Raw genomic sequence first — 20,814 nt, forward strand, 5'->3', positions numbered from 1 at the left:
TATCACATGTGGCAGGTGAGAGCTAATCTTAACAGAATAAATAAACTAGCACGTTTTCCTCTTATAAGCTAGGAAGCATCCACGCAGTCATTTCCACATATTTTGATAAGAGTCTGTATAACTTCCAATATGTTATTTGTTGTTTGAGACATGGGCATTGTTGCAGACTTATTACAAATAAAAATAATACATAGCAGATACACTGAGATACTTCTTGGAATTTAGTTTTAGCATGCTTATCTTAGTTGCATTTTATTGTTTTTAAAACCACTGCATTAGAAAGTCATAAGTACGAATTCTTATCTGACGCGGTTGAGGATAGGAACATTTATATTTTATCTGGAAGAGCTCATTAGAAAATGTACACTGACTGGTTTCCTTTTTTTTACTAGACTCCCCTGTCCTTTATGGGGCTTACCTTTATGATGATGGCTACATAGCTTTGCCAGGAAAATTGTTTCCCAGAAGGTAAGTGCTTGAGATGTATTCTTCTTAAACTTTGAAAGTTTGCTAAAGTTAAATTGTTGTCAAAACTGTCGTCACAGCCATAACAGCTATGCATGTTGCTTTGATACTATTTCTGTATTCATAAATACAGAAGGAAAGAAGCAACAGTTATTTGAAACAAATAGTATTGCCTCTCACCACTTTATCTGTGCTTGCCTCGGGGTTCAGTAAGTCACATTCTGTGGACTAGTAGTGGAGTGTGCTCAACAGCAGGTTTGTTAGTTGTGTTGAATAGACCCAGGTGTTCAGTAGGGAGTACAATCCTCAGACTTGCAGCTTGGAGACACGTAGCATCAGGGTCATTGTCTTAATGACATGTGTGGTGAGTCATAACACTTGGGGCCATTGTCTTAATGACCTGTGTGGTGAGTCGTAACACTTGGGGCTATTGCCTTAATGACGTGTGTGGTGAGTCATAACACTTGGGGCCATTGTCTTGATGTCCTGTGTGATGAGTCATAACATTTGGGGCTATTGTCTTAATGACCTGTGTGGTGAGTCATAACACTTGGGGCCATTGTCTTAATGACGTGTGTGGTGAGTCATAACACTTGGGGCCATTGTCTTAATGACGTGTGTGGTGAGTCATAACACTTGGGGCTATTGACTTAATGACGTGTGTGGTGTGTCATAACACTTGGGGCCATTGTCTTAATGACGTGTGTGGTGAGTCATAACACTTGTCTGCTAGTGAGCAGGCAGCTGGGGAAACACAAAGCATAGATCCTGTACACATGACCTGGCTCATTCCGTGACCATTGATGCCATTTTTTTATATCAATGCAGTAAAAAAAGTCACAATGCAAATCGAATTTCAGTTGTTTAATAACGGTAAATCAACATTCCTGGTTATGAACCTAAAGCAGCATTTGATGTCCTTCTAGTCATATGCTGCAGTATTCATTACATGAGAGAGTTCGCCTTCGGCTGACTTGTACATCTGACCAGTATACCAAAGTCGTAATGCTACTGTAAGGTACATGCGATGCCGCACATCATCCAACATATGTCGGTCTTAAAGAGATGTCGGGTATAAAGCAGATGTCAGTACGCACCAACCTCAGAACTTTTCTGCCACCTGTCTGATCGTCTGCTCTGGACGTTCACTTGCCAGATTAGTTGTGAGATGTGATTCAGATAAATATCCCGTTGGGGTTTTCTTTCATTAAATTTTGACTACTGTTTGTATGTTTGATGTTTTCCTGTCAGCTAGGAAGGGCAAGTGTCAGGAACTCCCACAACATGTGTTTGTTCTGCCTAGGCCCAGATCACAACCATACCACTAGCGCCATCTGTAAGTCATTTGTCCCCAAAACCCTTAGGAGCCATCTAGCTTTCCCTTAAGCATTATCTAGAGAATCAACACCTTAAGCGTTTAGCATGTGAAATGGAGGTTACGTCGGACCCTTCAGAGGAGCCACAATCAAAAAAGGCCAAGAGACCTTGGCCTGATATCTCTGATGCTCCCTCTCTTCCAGGTGTCCCTCCTGAGGCTGATGTAGGCCTGGAAGCCATCCCGGAAATGGTAGACATCCCTTTGGCGGGTACCATAGTGGATCCCCCAAAGGACTGTACCTGCACATCTGCAAGGGAATCGCAGGTGTCTGATATAGGCAAAAAGGGGGAACCACGGGCCGTTGTTACTCAAGGCCTGCATGGCATCACCAAAATCACATGTGGGATAATGTGCATACAGATGTCGTGTAGTGCAGGCTGATGTCAGGCCCATCCACCTTCCATCATAAGAAAGCTCCTAAGAAAAAGCAAATGAAAACAAAACATGTTGCTCCAGTTCCCCAGGATCAAGCTCCAGATTGACAGGCCTTTTCCCAAGCCCTGTTCAGTGCTTTCATGGCACTGCATCAGCCTTTGGTTTCTTCTGTTCCTCTGACTACCCCTTCTCTCTCTCTGCCCCCTTTCAGAGCACTCCAGCAGACACTTCCTCAGATGAAGAGGAGTCATCAGGTGATGAGTCCGTAGCTTATTCCACTCAGATTGCTTCCTCTCTGGGTTATGCTTCACCAGAGGAGGAATCTAATGGCACAGATTCCCCTGGGGAGGACATTACCTTTGGGGAAACTATTTTGAAAATGAAAGAGTTTTTCAAATGGGACTGTTGCCAAATGTCAGATATACAAAAGAGGTATTATGACCTCCTTCAGATGGATTCCCCATCCCCTACTACCACCCCCTATTTCTTCTGGGTCTATATTACGTGATTGAGCATTTAGTTAGTCGAATAACTAAACATCGATCACTAAATGTCGAAGACGCAAAACCACGAATGGCAGTTTCCACACAGGGAAACAATGCCATTGTCCCACCTAAAAAAATAAATAAATAAATAAACACAAATCAGGTGGGGGCTTCACCCCCCACACAACCCCTAACTAAATATACAAACTCCAAGATCACCCCACATTGTAGAAAGGGAAAAATCCACATAATGGCAAAACAACTTGTTTCCCTGTGAAACTGCCGTCCTCAGTTTTCGGTCTTCAACATTTAGTGATCAAGGTTTAGTTATTTGACTAACTAAATGTTCGATCATGTAATATAGACCTGTTCTTCCAGCTTTTTTGGATGCCTTTACAGCTGCATCTAAATGTCCGGACTCCCAGCCACCAACTCATAAGCACCCAGATAGATTTTACAAGGTGCCTGAGGATTCCAAATTCCTCTTCAAAGCCCCTTCTGCAGTTCCAGCTACTGTTTCAGTCTCAGCTGATAAAACATTTAAACTGCTGCCTTCCTTCTTACTGCCCTCTGATAAAAAGAACAAAGTCATGGAGAGATGGGGAAAAAGTTTACACCTGTGCTACTTTGGCCTTCAGGGCCATTAATTATCAAACCCACATGGCCAGGTATTCCCTGGCTCTCCTGTCAGATGCAGAAAAGCTCCTCTCGGGGCTCCCTGACTCTCCTTCCAAGGCTAAGTTGTCCTCTATCCTCCACTGGTTTGCTCAGGTTATAAGGCACTCTATCAAGTGCAGTTATGATGCTGTGGATTACTTAGCCAGGGCAGCGGCTTCGGGGTCAGTTCTGAGGAGTTACGCCTGGCTCCATTTACAACCCTTACCTGATGACTTCAAGGCGAAATTGATGGATGCCCCCTCTCAACAATAAAGTCTTATTTGGTAGCTTGACTGGAGACCTTTTTAAATTGCTTCAAGAGAAAGGCAAGGAGATCCAGGATCTTAAACATATCCCCATTTCTCTTGTCCCCAGTTTCCAGTGGAACTATTCTGCTAAGACCACCTTTGTTAGGAAACCTGTGTTGTCCTCTTCCTCCAAAGGAAAGTGAGGTCCCAAGAAACAAACCTCTTCTAAGACTTTTCCTTCCACACCCTCTCAGAAACAGTCCTTTCAGTCCCATCCCAAGTCTGGTAACCTGTGACTACCTGCCTCCAGGGGCATCTACTCCCCTATCTCTTCCCTTATCTCTCTCCCTACATGCTTAGAAAATGATAACCCAGGACTCTTAGGTCCTCTCCATCATCAAACAAGAATATTTCTTGATTTGGGAAACATTCCCCTCCTTCAGGGGTATCCCACAGCCACCAAAAGAACAGATGAAATTTTTCCTCAGGTCTTATCTGCACTTCTTTCTCAACGGACTATTCAAAATGTTTCCCCTTCTCAACTGGGAAAGGGATTCTTCTCCAGGATGTTTTTGGTCCCCAAGAATGATGGCCCCTGGAGGCCCATTGTAGACATCTCCCATTTAAATACCTTTCTGAAAGTTCCTACCTTTCAATTGCTGGCTTTACCCACCCTTCCTACCCTCATACTTCACCAAGCCTTCATGGGGTCATTAGACATAATAGATGACTACCTTCACATCCGCATTCACCATCAGTTCAGAAATTTTCTTCATTTTTCTGTTGCTTCCTCATATTTTCAGTTCTGTGCTTTGCTTTTTGGTCTGTCTACAGCACCGAGGGTCTTCACAAAATGTTTAGATCGTGTCATAGCTTATTGCAAACTACAGGGTATACAGATTTTCCCTTACCTAGAGGATCTGCTCATCCAGGCCCAGTCCTCAGACCTTCTTCTACACAATCTGACCTTAACAATTTCTCTTCTAGAGAGTTTGGGCTTCACAATAAATTATCAAAAGTCCTCTCTGACCCCTTCTCAAGACCACATTTTTCTTGGCTGCGGGATTCAGACAGAAAGGATGCTAGTCTCTCTGCCCACAGAGAAGGTCCTGTTCCTTATTTCCTATCTCCAGGGCTTGTTACCCCTGCAATCCTTGACTGCCAGGGAATTCCTGTGTCTCCTGGGGTTCATGGGATGCACTATTCACATGCTCCCCTTGGCAAGGTACACATGAGAAAAATTCCCCTGTTTTTTAAGGACAGTTTGGATGCAACACTTCCATCCTCTAGACTTTGGTATTCCACTCCTACCTTGTTTGAAAAAGGAGTTAGATTGTTAGATCCTTCAGGTTTCAAGGACTCCAGGCCTACCTCTACAGACCCCCTTCCCACCCAAGAGTTGTATACAATGCTTCAGACACAGGACGGGGTGCAACTCTACAAACTTGGAAAATCAGGGATGCATGGTCTACAACCCAGACAAAGGAGCACATCAACATAAAAGAGATGAGGGCTCTGATTTTTGTCCTTCAAATCTTCAAACCCATGCTTTCCCCAGGAGTATTAAGGTGGTTCACAGACAACACCATGGTCTTCTGATACATCAACAAACAAGGAGGGGTAAAGTCTTATCTCCTATTCAGACTAGCCATTCAGGCCTGGGCGTTAGCCTTACAAAGCCAAATCACTTTTCAGGCTGTTTGTCTTTCTTCAGCACAGAATGTGGTGGCAGACACTTTAAGCAGGTCCATGACTCAGTCTCACAGATGGATGTTAAACAGGGATGTGCTTCTGGACCTGGTCCATCAGTGGGGTACACCTCAGATAGATCTCTTTGCCTCCCCCATGAACAGACAACTTCTTAAATTTTGTGCCAGAGTTCCACATCCCCTGGCATGGAAGGTAGATGCTCTATCTTTCTCTTGGAAGGGGATGTTTCTGCATGCATCCCCCCCTTCCCACTTCTCCAAAAGGCCCTACTGAAGATTCAGCGGGATCAATCAAAAATCTTGCAGTGACCCCCTTTTGGCCAAGACAGCATGGGTTCCCCCTCCTCCTGCATTTAGCCAGGGACAATCATCACAAGTCTCCCCACAGGATGGACCTGCTGACACAGGACAAGGGAACTCTACTGCATCCACAGCTGTCAACTCTGAAACTGAACCTGTGGGTGATAGGGTTCACATTTCCTTCAGACACTTTTTTCAGAGGACATGCTACACATTCTGCAGGAGGCCAGAAAACCCACTACTAGGAAATCCTATATTTCCAAATGGAAGAGGTTTTCCATCTAGTGTCTTAAAATGCATTCACAACCACTGTTAGTAGATGTCCCAGTGGTTTTGTCCTGTCTATGTGAATTGATAAAGAGTGGGCTGTCTTATTCTTCTGTGAGAGCCCGCCTCTCAGCTATTTCAGCTTGTCTGCCTATGTCACCTCCTTTAGCTTCTAGGTTGGAAGTCAAACTGTTCCTTAAAGGCATTCTTCACTTCACACCCCCAAGGACACCAGTTCCTCCTCCTTGGGATCTCAACTTTGTTTTGGAGAAACTTACCCTGGCCCCGTTTGAGCCAGCAAGTTCCTCTTCCCTACAACACCGCACTTGGAAAAGTGTTCTGTTAGTGGTCATTACTTCTGCCAGAAGGGTCTCTGAGTTATAGGCTTTTTCCCCCCTCTACATTCTTCCACAGGGACAGGGTATCTGTACACACTAATCCCTCTTTTATGCCCAAGGTGGTTAATGAATCGACATTCCCACCTTTTTTGCTTCTCCTCAATCCCCCAGTGAGAGGATTATGCACACTTTAGGTGTACACAGGCAACTCAGATATTACCTAGAAAAAAACAAATCTGTCCGCAAATCTGAGCAGCTGTTTGTTTCTTATCACCTAAGGGCCTTTGTTCAACCTGTTTCCAATAAAGCTATTTCTTTTTGTTATTCTTCCAATGAAAATAGTCTTTTTTTCCCCTATGAAAGCACACTCTAATAGGACAGTGTCCTCTGCGGGAGCCTTCTTTAAAGGCTTGGACACTTGTTCCTTCCTGGAGGAATCTACCTGGTCCTTGGCACATACCTTAAAAAAAACAACAAAAGGGCGGCATTTTACACCAAGAAACAGTTTATATAAGCGCTTTCATCCACATCCAATACATGAACTTCCTCAGACAAATGAAGAAACACATTACAGCTTTAAATAGCAAAACAATTATGACATCACAATTAAACTCATTAATAGTAACATTGCCTCATTTTCAAATACATATAAAATACTTATAACACTAAAAATCAAGTATAAATTATGCACAAGAATAATACTCATAAACCTATCTATCCAGTGCCTTTAGTTTTAAAATACATTTCAAAGAGCACTGATCATTAAGTCCAAGATATACATAGGCATTAAGTTTAAACTGCCAATAAAGTTCTTGCTCTTCCAAGTAAAGGGGCCAAGGACCACCCCTAACATTTTTCTTAGTCTGTTCAATTATTACATAATGAAAATAATGGCTACAATGTTCCAAAACATGTCTTGCTAGCGCATATTCGATAATTTGCCTGCTAATATTATATTGGTGTTCATAAATTCTTTATTTAAAATTTCTTTCTGTTTTTCCAATATAAAATCCCTGGCAAACTTGGCACATAGCAAGGTACACCACTCCAGGACTTTCATAGTCAAATCTACCTTTAATATCAGTAGTGCAATTATTGATACTAGCTTTATTCGTTACCTCAGTAAATGGGCAGAACTTACATCTACCACATTTAAACATACCAGCCCTACAAAATGAAACATTCACTTCTTTTTCAAAGATGTTTTTCATATTACACCCATGTTTAAAAATGATGCCAGGTACCTCAGAAATATTACCTCTATCCACTGGGTCTTCAAATAGGTCAGCACAATTTTTCACTAAAATATTCCTAACCAACCCAGCATCCAATGAAAAATGGGTAATAAACTTCGAAGAAAAATCAATATTGCTTTCCTTGGGAAGGCCAGTACTCTCACTACTATTAGTATGGGCTGAAGCACCCCCATTCGCATACTCAGCATCCTTCAAAATAGGGCTAAACCATCCATTATTATGTTTGGTAACTACTTCTGCAATAATAGACTCTAGTAATTCAAAAGGGTAACCCCTAGCTAGAAACATGTTCTTTAAATGTTCACATTCAATCAAAAAATCACTAGTTAATGTGGTCATCCTAGCAGCCCTTACTACCTGCCCTTTAACCAAGCAGCCCTTTAACCACCGCCTTCTTCTGATGTAGAGGGTTGGAGCTTTCAAAATGTAGGAAAGTATTGGAATATGTAGCTTTCCTAAATATTTTAGCCACATAGCTAGACTTAGTCCTATCAGTACGGTATGAGTCTGGTTACTTCTGACCTTTTCCACAACAATTTAACAGACATCAAGATATGAAATCTGTTCAGAATTAAATTCAAATGTAAACTTAAGAAAATTAGTAAAACCAGATATCAAATGAATAAAGGACATGGCATCATCATGGTTACCTTTAAAGATGATAAATGTATCATCCAAAAAGCGTGTGTACCAGTACATCCTTTCTTTGAATATCTTATTATCTCGAATGGGGGTGCTTCAGCCCATACTAATAGTAGTGAGAGTACTGACCTTCCCAAGGAAAGCAATATTGATTTTTCTTCAAAGTTTATTACCCTTTTTCATTGGATGCTGGGTTGGTTAGGAATATTATAGTGAAAAATTCGGCTGTCCTATTTGAAGACCCATTGGTTAGAGTTAAAATTTCTGAGGTATCTGGAATCATTTTTAAACATGGGTGTAATATGAAAAACATCTTAGAAAAAAAGTGAATGCTTCAATTTGTAGGGCTGGTATGTTTAAATGTGGTAGATGTAAGTTCTGCCCATTTATTGAGGTAACAAATAAAGTTAGTGTCAATAATTGCACTATTGATATTAAAGGTAGATGTGACTATGAAAGTCCTGGAGTGGTGTACTTTGCTATGTGCCAAGTTTGCCAGGGATTTTATATTGTAAAAACAGAAAGGAATTTTAAACAAAGAATTTATGAACACCAATATAATATTAGTAGGCAAATTATCGATAATGCGCTAGCAAGACATGATGATCTTCGTGTTTCACTGTTGCAGTCATTACATTTGGGTAATCTGCTGGCAGGTTGCCCTCAGTCGGCCTGAATAACAAAGTCTTGGGTCGTGCATCAGTTGCTGTCTCCTCTTCCATGACGTCAGGTCATCAGGGATATAAAACATGCAGCCGACACCATTTTAATCAGTCTTTCTTGCCGCACAGTGCCCGAAGCAGAAGCAGTTCGCAAGTGCCGGTTGGCTGACTCCTGAAATTTTCATTTTCAAGTTTCAGAACCGAAGTCTTCAAACTAAAGCTAAGTACCCCATTGGGGAAACTTTTTCTTGCTCCTTACCAATGTCAGTAAAAGTTAATAATTGCATTACTTGTGGGAAGCAAATACCTCATAAGGATTTAATTTGTACTGTATTCCTTGCCTAGGCCCTCATCACAACGTGCCTTGCTGTCGGTTTTGTGCTAAATTTAACCAACGCACTATTAAGCGTCGGTATATTTTTGCTTCTAAATATTTTGGTTCAAGATTTAACTACCATAAAATGTCGTTGGTTAGCAATCCGACTACCGGAGTTCACAAAAACTCAAGGAAAAAGACAGAGACAGACCATTGAGGTCCAAAACCAACGTCAAAGCTTCTCCTAAGCCAGTCGCTGGTTCGCCAGTACACAGTGAGGTGCTTTCGCAGCCCCTGATACCCACTACTTTTGAAACACAGGCCTCTACCAAGACCCACTCGGAGTCTGGTATGCAGTGAGATTCTGCAAGTATTGAACCCGTGGATGTCTCTCCCTTGGATGGGTCCGGAGCCGCTGAGCAGGCACCAGCTTCTGAGGGTGTTTTCAGGCCTCAACATTTGTATATTAAAATTATGCCATCATGAAAAGCAAGGCCAAAACCAACTTCTATGTCTAAAAAATGACGCATGAGCCACGTGCTCGGGCCCCTATGCCTAAAAAACAAATGATTAAAATGGCTGAGGATTTAATTACCTTGATCAGGGGTTCCCAACCCCCCCCCCCCCTGCTAAGAGGCCTAGGCAAGGCACTGATTATGAATCTTCAGATCAGGTTTCCATTTCTTCTGATTCCTCTTCTGATCAGGAATTTACTATTCCACCTTATGAGGACTCTGATGCAGAGGAATCCACCCCTTCTGCTTCTCCTCCTGAGGATTACTCTTTTGGAGAGACTTTGCGTACTTTAAGGGAACATTTTCACTGGGAGAGTCAGGACTTCTCAGAATCAAAAAAGAGGCTTAGGGATTTTCTTCTTCTTTTTCAGCATAGGCCTTTGGCAATACCTCATGTATTAGACATTGTTGATGATGTGTTCTCGGAATCAAGCATGGCTCCTGATTCCCTGCCTCCGGCTCCTAGTAAGCCAGACAGATATTACAGGGTTCCTGACTCCCACAAATTTCTTGTCAAAAATCCTACCCCTTCTGAAAGAGATTCCAGGGCGATGGATAGATGGGGAAAGAAGGTTTATACGTCTGCAACCTTGGCAATCAGGGCTTGAAACTGCCAGTTTCATATGCTTAAATATCAACAGCATGTTATGGGCTTACTGAAACAGAAAATGATGTTGATTTCTGATTGTGTGGAACATAAAGAGTTACAGGATTTATTGCATTCAGCAGAACAGGTTGAAAAGCATACTTTGCAATGTGGTTTTGATTCATTGGAGGCCTCTTGCAGGGCCGCCATAACTGGATCTGTGATAAGAAGGCATGCCTGGCTCAAGGAGCAAAATCTCCCTGATAATGTTAAAGCTAAATTGTTGGATGCCCCTTTACAGCGTGACAGTCTGTTTGGTAATAAGGCAGAAGAGGTTTTAAAGAAAATGGAAGACAAAGCTAAATCTATGCAAACCGTAAAAGATTTCTTGCAAGTGCAGCCACCCAGGTTCAGTAGGCACTGGCCTACTAAGAATTGGTCCTTTCCTGTGTCCAACAGAACTGCTCAGGGCAAACCCAGATGCTCCAAAGGCTCCAGATATCAATCATAAGGATCTTACAGGTGAAAGCAATGGGGTGCCTCCACCTCCAAATCAGGAGGTAACAAAGCACAACCCTACAGTAAACAGTCTCAATGACTTTCCTCTGCTGTCTCCAAGCACTTATCTTTTGGCAGCCCCCTTGGGGGAAAAACTAGCACTTCATGCTCAAAATTGGCATTTAATTACTCAGGACAAGTGGGTATTAAACATAGTATCCCAGGGGTACAGATTTAATTTCCATATGTTGCCAATTCCAAACGGATGGCCAGATCTGCCACCAAATCAGTGGACAGAGGCCCAGAAACAAGTCATGTCCCTCATGGATATGGGGGCTATTCAACCAGTACCAGAAAAGGAAAAAGGACAAGGATTTTATTCAAGACTTTTCCTGATACCCAGAAAAGACAAATCATGGCATCCAATTCTGGACTTACCAATTCTAAACACGTTCCTGGACAGTCTGAAATTCAAAATGCTGACTTTACAACAGCTACTGCCTATGCTAGGCAAGAATGCCTGGTTGGTAACTCTAGACTTAAAGAGGCATACCTGCATATCCCAATAAGGGAATCTTGCAGAAGATACCTCCGCTTCAAAGCAGGCTTTTTGCATTACCAATTCTCTACACTGCCCTTTGGCTTATCTACTGCGCCCATTGTCTTTACAAAGTGCCTGGCACCAGTAATTTCATTTTGCAGACAAAGAAACATTCAGATTTATCCTTATCTGGACGATTGTCTCATTCAGGCAGAGGACAAGGACACTCTTCTTCAACATCTGGCATTTGTAAAAAGGCTTCTAGCATGCCTAGGGTACACCATAAATGAAAAGAAACCACAACTGGTACCCTCTCAAATAATTACATTCCTGGGTGCAAGATGGCTTACCTCACGCCAGACAAACAAATTCAATTGACAACATACTTTCAAGCAAGTGGCAGCAAAAACCCAGCTATCTGCAAGACAAATTCTGCAGGCTTTGGGGTTCATGGCATCCTGCATTCTACTAATTCCATATGCGAGACTGCATATGAGGAAACTTCAATGGTATCTAAAAAGCTTATGGGGTCAGCATTGTCACAGCCTGGAAACAATGGTTCCTCTCATTCCCTGCCTGAAACAGGAGTTTCTTTGGTGGGCACGGACATGTCACCAAAACAAGGGACTGCCATTCATTCTACCCCCTGCCGCCCAAACCCTAACTACAGATGCATCAGATTATGCTTGGGGGCCCACCTGGCAGCGAGATGCATTCAGGGCAAATGGAGTCTAAACCAAATGCAACTACATATCAACCAGAAAGAAATGCTAGCTGTTTAGAATGCTCTGACAGCCTTCAAGGATTTCCTTCATCCAGTACAACTACTGATAAAGACGGACAACACCACAGTTATGTGGTACATAAACAAGCAGGGGGGTACCCACTTCTACCCCCTTTGCAGACTAGCCATGGCCTTGTGCAACACAGCCTTGACTTACCAAATGCATATTCAAGCTCAATTCCTGCCAGGAAAGCAAAATACTCTGGCAGACAACCTAAGCAGAAATCTTATGGACCCGCACAAATGGAAACTGGATCCACAAATCTTCAGCATGTTAACACAAAAGTGGGGGAGCCCAGACATAGATCTATTTGCCTCTCCCCAAAACTATCAGTTGGACAAATTCTGCACAAGAATTCATCACAAAAAAGCATGGAAAGTGGATGCCCTATCCTTCTATGCTTTACCCCCTCTGCGTCTACTCTCCAAGATCTTACTAAAAGTCAGACAGAAAAAAACAAAAATGATTCTAATTGCTCCGGACTGGCCTCGCCAACACTGGTACCTGCTTCTAAGGAATATGTCACACCTTCCTCTGTGGTACTTGCCTCAAGCACCTCACCTGTTGTCTCAGCAGAACTATCAAATTCTGCACACTCAGCTCCAAACTCTGAATCTTGCAGCATTGCTAATCAACTAATTTCACCAACCACATCTCTCAGTATACCTGTGATGGATGTCATTTTGGAGGCCAGAAGGCCTAGTACTAGAAAATGTTATGCTGATAAATGGAAGAGATTCTATGGTTGGAACCAAGCACAAGGAATAGACACAGCAAAGCCCAATATTCCTCAGATTTTGCAATATTTAACTGAGATGCTTCACAAGGGCCTATCTTTTTCTTCAATACAAATCCATGCCTCTGCCATCTCGGCTCATTACAACACAGAGCATCCCCTCTTTTCTCATCCCCTGCTAAAACAGTACCTCAGAGGTGCCAAAATTTTAAGGCCTCCAAGGAGAGCGCCAAGTCCTGCATGGGACCTCAATTTTATGCTGGAAAAACTCACCCTACCTCCTTTTGAACCAGCAGCTACTGCAGATATAACATTTCTTTCTTGGAAAACAGCCTTTCTTTTGGCAGTCACTTCAGCTAGAAGGGTTTCAGAACTACAGGCTCTCATGGCAGTGGAGCCTTTCATTATTTTTTACCTAGACAGTGTGGCCCTCGTGACCAATCCTTCTTTTATGCCTAAGGTGGTATCCAGTGTGGCTCTTAACCAGACCATTCACCTGCCAACTTTCTTCCCAAATCCGCAGAACAAGGGGGAGCGGATTCTGCATTCATTGGATTTACATAGACAACTAAGATTCTACTTAAAGAGGACAAAATCTCTAAGAAAGTCTGAGGAACTACTGGTGGCATTTGCTGCAGGATCATAGGGGAAGGCTATATCAAAGCAGACTATTTCTAAATAGATAAGCCATTGCATTAATTTCTGCTACTTGCACCATGGTAAACCTGTGCCCAAGGGGATCAGATCCCATTCCACCAGGGCTGCCTCTACTTCAGCAGCTTTTTTCAGAGGGGTCCCTACCAGGGACATTCTAGAAGCTGCTACTTGGAGCTCAGTTCATATGTTCACAAAGCATTACCATTTACCTCTCTTTTCTAAATCCAGGGCAGGCTTTGCCACTCCATTCCTGCAGGGCCTTATAGCTGCTCCTAAAGCTGTTTAGTTCCATCCTCCCATCCATAGCTTTGGGATTCTACCCAAATGTAATGACTGCAACAGTGAAACACGAAGAACATAGTACAGTGGTGTACACTTACCATAAATGTAGATGTTCGAGACTGTTGCAGTCCGGGTAACCCACCCGCCAGCCCCCTTTCTATATCTTTTCTTTCCTTCACTATATTTAAAAGCCTTTGTGGTGTATTTGCTTTTAGTTGAAGGTGCATTTTATGTGTTCTAAAGTGCATTTATATATTTATAGTTATATATATATATATATATATATATATATATATATATATATATATATATATTTGCTCCCCATTTGGGGGGCACCTGACATCTGGGGCAAGAAAAACTGATTAAAATAGCATCGGATGCATGTTTTATACCCCTGACGACCTGACATCATGGAAGAGGAGACAGCAACTGATGCAGGACCCAAGACTTTGTTATTCAGGCCATCTAAGGGCACCCTAATGTAATGACTGTAACAGTGAATACACTCGAGCATCTACATTTATGGTAAGTGTACACAACTGTACTTTTTGGAACATTGTAGCCATTATTTTCATTATGTAATAATTGAACAGACTAAGGAAAATGTTAGGGGTGGTCCTTGGCCCCTTTACTTGGAAGAGCAAGAACTTTATTGGCAGCTTAAACTTAACGCCTATGTATATCCTGGACTTAATGATCAATGCTCTTTGAAATGTATTTTAAAACTAAAGGCACTGGATAGATAGGTTTATGACTATGATTCTAGTGCATAATTTGTACTTGATTTTTAGTGTTGTAAGTATTTTATATGTATTTGAAAATGAGTCAATTTTAATATTGAGTTTAATTGTGATGTCATAATCGTTTTGCTGTTTAAAGCTGTAATGTGTTTTTTTTATTTGTCTGAGGAAGTTCATGGATTGAATGTGGACGAAAGTGCTTATATTAACTGTTTCTTGGTGTAAAATGCTGCTTTTTGTTGTTTTTATTAGTTTGTTGGTTTTTACCCTTGGTACATATCGTCACTAAACACTATAAATTGGATGTCATCTCCAGGTCCAGGGCTGGATTTTCCAGAGCTATTCTGCATGGCTTTGTAGAAAATGCTTCTGATCGTACACCAAGTCTTTCCTGTGCATGAGCTTTGCCATTCTCCCTCATGTAATGAATATTGCACCATATGAATAGAAGGACATACAAAGTTGTGTAAAATCTTACAATAATTGCAGGTGTCCTTCTCTTTTATATGTTACATTATTCCTCCCCCCTTGCCTTGCCCCTGATATATGCTTGTTTCCCTGGCAGCATTTTCTTTCACCATAGCCCAGGCTGTTGCTTGGCAGCATTCAGTTCTAAGGTTGGTGCGTGCTGGCATCCACTTTATACCTGATGTCTCTTTATGACCAATGTACATTGGATGATGTGCGGTGTTGCACATACCTTACAGTAGCATTAAGACTTTGGTATACTGGTCAGACGTATGAGTCAGCCGGAGGCTAACTCCCTCATGTAATGAATACTGCAGCATGTAGAAGAGAAGGACATCTATGGTTATGCTAAGACTTTACACAACTGTTCTTTACCCAAGCTATGAGTGTCCTTATTACAATTTTTGTAAACTGCACCACATTATGTCTGCTTGTTAGATATTCTGACAAGCACCACTCCCATTTTAGTGAGAATGATGGTAGAGAGTTGTGTGCAGATGTATCACAAGCCAGTGGCTAGAGTTGAGATGTCAATGAGCAGGTATCTTTATTACAAACATCAGCAAAATTGATGCCACCTTTGTCCTTTGAAGGAAACCTTTTTCTAGTGACTGTTTTTGAGTACCTAAATTGCTCCTTCTTGGGAGGGCATCACTGTATTTGTGTAATATATGAGGCAATTTTAAAACAGTGGGCCTAAATCTCCAGCAGAATGTGTACCTTAGTCATCATTAGAATAGCGATAAGGAAGACGGTTCAACATTCTGCAGTGGTAGAAAACAACTGAATAAATGTGACAAAACACAAAATTATTAGTATGGACTTCAGCCGTGTAGTGTTATTAGGCAGATAGCTAAGCCTATGAAGTTCTCAGACATTCTCATATATCAACTGTTGCAGAGGTGTGGCTAGGAAATTTTAACCAACTATTCAAGTGCTTGGTTGCAAAATTAGGGCAAGAATATGTCCTATACCCTCCTAGTTGGGTGGTGTACTGAGACAGAAGTGTAATTGTGCAGAAGTGACAACTTGAATTTGTTAAGGAAAACGGGACCGATATCCTAAGTAATTGATTTATTTATTTTAGCAGCTATTTTCGTACTCTGTGAGGGAATGGTAGAAGAAAGCAGGAAGGAATAAACCATAGCATGTTTCAAAACACTTTTAATCAGTAGAGAGGACAGCGATGTAGAATGGGCTACTAGAATATGGAAAAATGAATAGTAAAGCATTGTTTCTTGATATACCAAGACAAAAGTGTGAAGAAAGAAAGAGCAGAAGGGAGCTGTGAAACGTCTTGAAAAGCTGACTGTATAAGTAATAACTCCCTAGTTGTTATCGTGACAGATCCTCACCTCTGTGTTGTTGCAACTACTTCGTCATGGTATAGTGATAATGGTTATGACACCATTTGGAAAGGCTGACTGACTGCAATCGAGTCCTTCTCACTTTAATCAGTTGGTAGAACAGCTCCCAGAATAATGTATCTTTCTTAAAACAGGGAGACAGAGAGAATATTTCTGGGGACTCTTTAGTTTGAATGCCTTTTGCTGGATCACTGTGTCTTTGGTTAATCGGTCGGTGAGAAAATCTTTATTTATTCACCTTTTAACCAGTGTCATGGGTCACTCAGCCTTGCCCTAGACTATAGGCACAAGTACATTATCAAGCACAAAGCCCAATATATACAGTGTAGTCTGCTATAGCAGAATTAGTAATATGAAGACAGTGTACATACTGTGGTATGTTGTAATAGAGGTGATAAATTGAAGCCCATGTGTACAGTATGATATTTATTTTATTTATTTATTTATTTTACATTTGTTTACCAGGAAAGTCTGACTGGACACAGGTTCTTTTTATTTCTTGAGCGTCCTCCCTGTGTCACCATCATTCCTTTCCACTTTGAGTTATAGTTTTCTGCTAGTGCTATGTATAAGAGCCTTAATTGTGTTGCTCTAAAATACCCCCACAAATTAGGTAATCCTAGTCCACCTTGTTCTACTGGTAGAATCAGTTTATCCCACAGGACACAGGTCCTTTTTCAGCGGAGGCCCGGGGAGAAAAGCTCCAGAATAAGGCAATTGTTAACATATATTAACATACACAAAGTACCAGTTACAGACAATTCAGTAGTTTAACAAACATACACAATACCATTTTGATGGCAAAAAGTACAAAAAGTTGAAGACATACACTTCATTACATGGAAGAAAGTCTCATTATAGATCATAATGCTACAACTGCAGTTGAAATGATCAAGAGGGTTATACACAATCATATAAATGTAGTTGCTACAAATGCGATTGAAATAATAAAAGGGTTTAAAGTCTTAACAGCTGAAGTTACTACTTGTTATATAAGATAAAAAGGGTAATAGATTGTTTGGGAAATCAGGTATTTGGTGACAGAGAGAGTCTGAGGAGTAGCAAATATCCACAGTGTGGCCCCAAGTAACAGAGGTACTGACATCAAGCCTATGTACATAGTGTGATCTTCTGTAACAAAGATAATAAGACAAGCCTGATTTATCAAGGTTCCCACAAAGTGTACACTTAGTGTAACCTTTCTGAGTGAGTAGACCGCACAAGCATTGTGGTAGGAATGTTCCTGAATTAAAAAGCATACACAAAGTGTACATTTTGTGGTAACCTTTATAAAGCAGGCCTAAAGTCAGTATAAATCTGGTCATGCATAACAAAGATGTAATAAGGGAAGTAAAATAATATATTTCAAAACATGTTCTTCATAAATGTGAAAAGAACTTTAATAATCTGGGAAAATGGTAATGTCTTGCTAAAGAAAAATGCATGCAAATTTGTGCTTAAGCTGTATTGAATCCACATAAAAGGTGTAATATGTAAAAGAAACTATGCAAAATGGTATACAGTTGTATTTGCCACTGTGAAACTACTGCAGCTTGGAGATGGAACTTAGTCTTGCTTTGTGACTGTTGGCACTACTGCTCAGTGTGCCGCTTGAAGATTCTAGCTAGGTCTCATAACGATGACTTATTTGAACAGTAATGTAACTTTGTAACAAGAAAAACATCAGCTGCAATTTACACTAAAACCACAGAAAATTCATACTGAGAATTTACAGATAGGTGACTGGGTCTGTATTATAAGAATGAAGTTTCACAACTTCAAACACCATATGAACAAAGTTGTGAAACTTAGAAACAAAAATAAAAAATGTAAAAATTAAACAAAAACCTACCTGATCACTCTGAGCAGGGAGGCAATCCCCCCTGCACCGCCCACACCCCCGCTACTTAAATGTACCAACTCCGAGATTGCACTACATTGAAGTAAAGGGAAGAATTCCCTACGGCGATCTCCATTCACACTTGTGAGGTTTTCAATATTCGACCATTTGGTGTTGCCCATATGGTGATCGAATATTGAAATCCTCACTCTTATGATATAGACCCAGGTGACTGCTTGTTAATTCAAAGATTAACAAAAGTACAGAAGATAAAAGTCTTACTGCTTTATTAGCTTGAGTATACCCTTGGAAGTAATCCTCAGACTATGTGGCCTGTCAGGACTCTGAACTTTCATTTTGGACTGAGAAAAAAGAACCAATAGGAGCACAATATATCTGTTAACCAGACTAAGATAATTTCTTGTTTAGATGTTATCTTTTTCTGATCTTTGCCTCCACATTGTAATATTTTATTCTTCAGCTCCTATGCCTCCACATTGTAATATGCTCCTATGCATGTCTTCTATTCATTGCATATTTACCTTATGATGTCAATTTTCATTTTATCCTCAACATATGGGTTCAATTCTGAGCATCAGAACCAACTCAGCCATTACTACAGCTCGTGGTCACCATAAAACTCTCAAGCCTAACTCTTACCCATAATGCTCCTCTCCCAATTACCTCAGATGCCGTTTGCCACATTTTCATGTCAGACATGGTTCTTCATTTCCCTTGAACTAAGTGACAATTTTTATATTTTTAATCTTCCTTGTACTTTTTATTACAGTCCTTTCTGTAATATAACTAATTGTCTACCTGCCCTTATCCTTTTCTGAAAACTTTGCTGTATTGTATATTCCTTCTCCCTTGTTTTCCATTCACGGTATTTTATATCTTCTTTACACTTGGACAGTTTTGACCGTCATTGCTGATAGCACTGTCTTTGAACTTTTTTTACAATTTAAAAAAAGAAATTAAGACTTAGTTGTTCCTGTTGTTGTGTGAGGCTTCATGTGTGTGTGTGTGTGTGTGTGTGTGTGTGTGTGTGTGTGTGTGTGTGTGTGTGTGTGTGTGTGTATATATATACCTACTTTGTGCCAGTTTTTAGTAGTAGATATGGCTGATAATCCTAAAGCCACTTCTGGCTTTAAGCGATGCCAGAAATGTGGACATAAAATTCCTGTTTTTGATGCACATTTACTGTGCGTATACTTTTTGGGGCCCATCCATCTCTAAGTGGACTGCTCCATCTGTCACTTGTTCAGTCATAGGGCCTTAATGAATAGGAAGAACAAGTTAATCCTTAAAGGGCTTTTGCTGTCTGTGTACAGTGAGGCCATATCTGGATCACAGACATTTAAAAGCAAAACTGATGTGTCTTCTCCTTCTTCCTCTTCTTCCTTCACCAGTACTTTGGAAAAGGAACAATGTGGAGTTTATCAGTGCCAACATCTCCCTCAGTGCCAACTTCCAAAAAGCCTAAGTCTTTGGTTCCTCCAGTTTCTATGGAACCAACTGATGATTTACTTCACTCCTCGGCTCCAAAGGATTCCACAGAACTGAGTCGATTGAGTCTGAAAAAGTCTTTGACACCAGAGATTATGGTGCAGAAAACTATTGTTTTATCAACACCGAAGATGTCAGTGCAGTAATCTCTCTCAATGCCAACTGCATCGGCTCTGAGGAAACAACCTGAGGATTTCTCCATGATTACTTTACCTAGAACATCCTACCTCCTTCCTTTGATCCCTTTCCAGAAAGGTTGCCTTCACCCTTCCTGGAAATGCAAAAATCACCCTCCATCATTTCTCTCTGTTCCAATAAAAGTCTGACTGAGGATGATGTGGAGAGACTGATGAATAAGATTCTCTGGGCGAGAGGATTGACAGGGTCTACTTCATCTATGGCCCCTATGGGTCTAAGATCTGAGTCTCTTATACACTGCTGGCACTTCCTCCTCTGACTTCTACTGAAGCTTCAGAGCCCTTGGCTCTGAGCCGCCTGATGCCGACTGTATCAGAATCGAAGATATCCTTATCTACCGAATGTCTCTTGCTCTGAGCTCTTCAGTTCAATTGGAACCGGAGAACACTCAAAGCTATATCTATTCTGTGGGCTCCAAGGTGCCAGAGTCAACAACTATTTTGTCGGAACCTTCTCTGCACCTTGGGACTTTGGCATGGATCAGTTCAGCTCTGGCTTTGGACTCGGGAGATGTCTCCTCAGAGTGGGGATTGACCACAGTTCTGAGGCAGTCTTTCTGAGTTCTGGGTCCCTTCCCTCTTTGGATGGGCCAGCTTTTGTGGCTATGCAGAGAGCTTTGACTACAGCAGTCAGTCAGTTAGTCCCTTCTACCTCAGAGCAGATATCCTTGCCTTCCTCCCGTCCGGATATTCAACCTGTCCCTGTGAGTCAATGGGTGCTGAACCCGCAGGATTCCCAAAAGGGAATTCCCTCTTCTTCTGATACCTCCCCAGATCATCCCACTGAGGAGGTCCCTAAGAAAAAAAGTGCAAGAGGAAGCACTTGTTTTCCCCAGAGGAATAAATTACCGATGAAACCGACTTCGATGAAGGGGAAGGATCCCCAAGGTCACCCCTGGATGATGTTTCCAGACTGCAAAGGGATCTAATCAAGGCATTATCAGATACCCTGTCAGGAGCCGTCTCTGAGGTGGTCCAAGAAAGAGTTGCTTCTC

At 41.4% G+C, this 20,814-nt stretch overlaps 1 protein-coding gene across 11 annotated transcripts in view; it reads left to right on the forward strand.

Moving 5' to 3' along the window:
• The window catches only part of HSPG2 (heparan sulfate proteoglycan 2), a 2,126,006-nt gene that overhangs the window by 1,924,773 nt on the left and 180,419 nt on the right, over window positions 1-20,814 (forward strand). For all 11 annotated transcript variants that reach the window (XM_044063227.1, XM_044063230.1, XM_044063231.1 and 8 more), the window contains one exon: window positions 393-468. In XM_044063227.1, the coding sequence (XP_043919162.1) occupies window positions 393-468 (76 nt within the window). The remainder of the gene's footprint in view (window positions 1-392; window positions 469-20,814) is intronic.

Source organism: Protopterus annectens, chromosome 2.part1, assembly GCF_019279795.1.
Source record: "Protopterus annectens isolate FY-2018-M chromosome 2.part1, PAN1.0, whole genome shotgun sequence".
Taxonomy (NCBI): Eukaryota; Metazoa; Chordata; order Ceratodontiformes; family Protopteridae; genus Protopterus; species Protopterus annectens.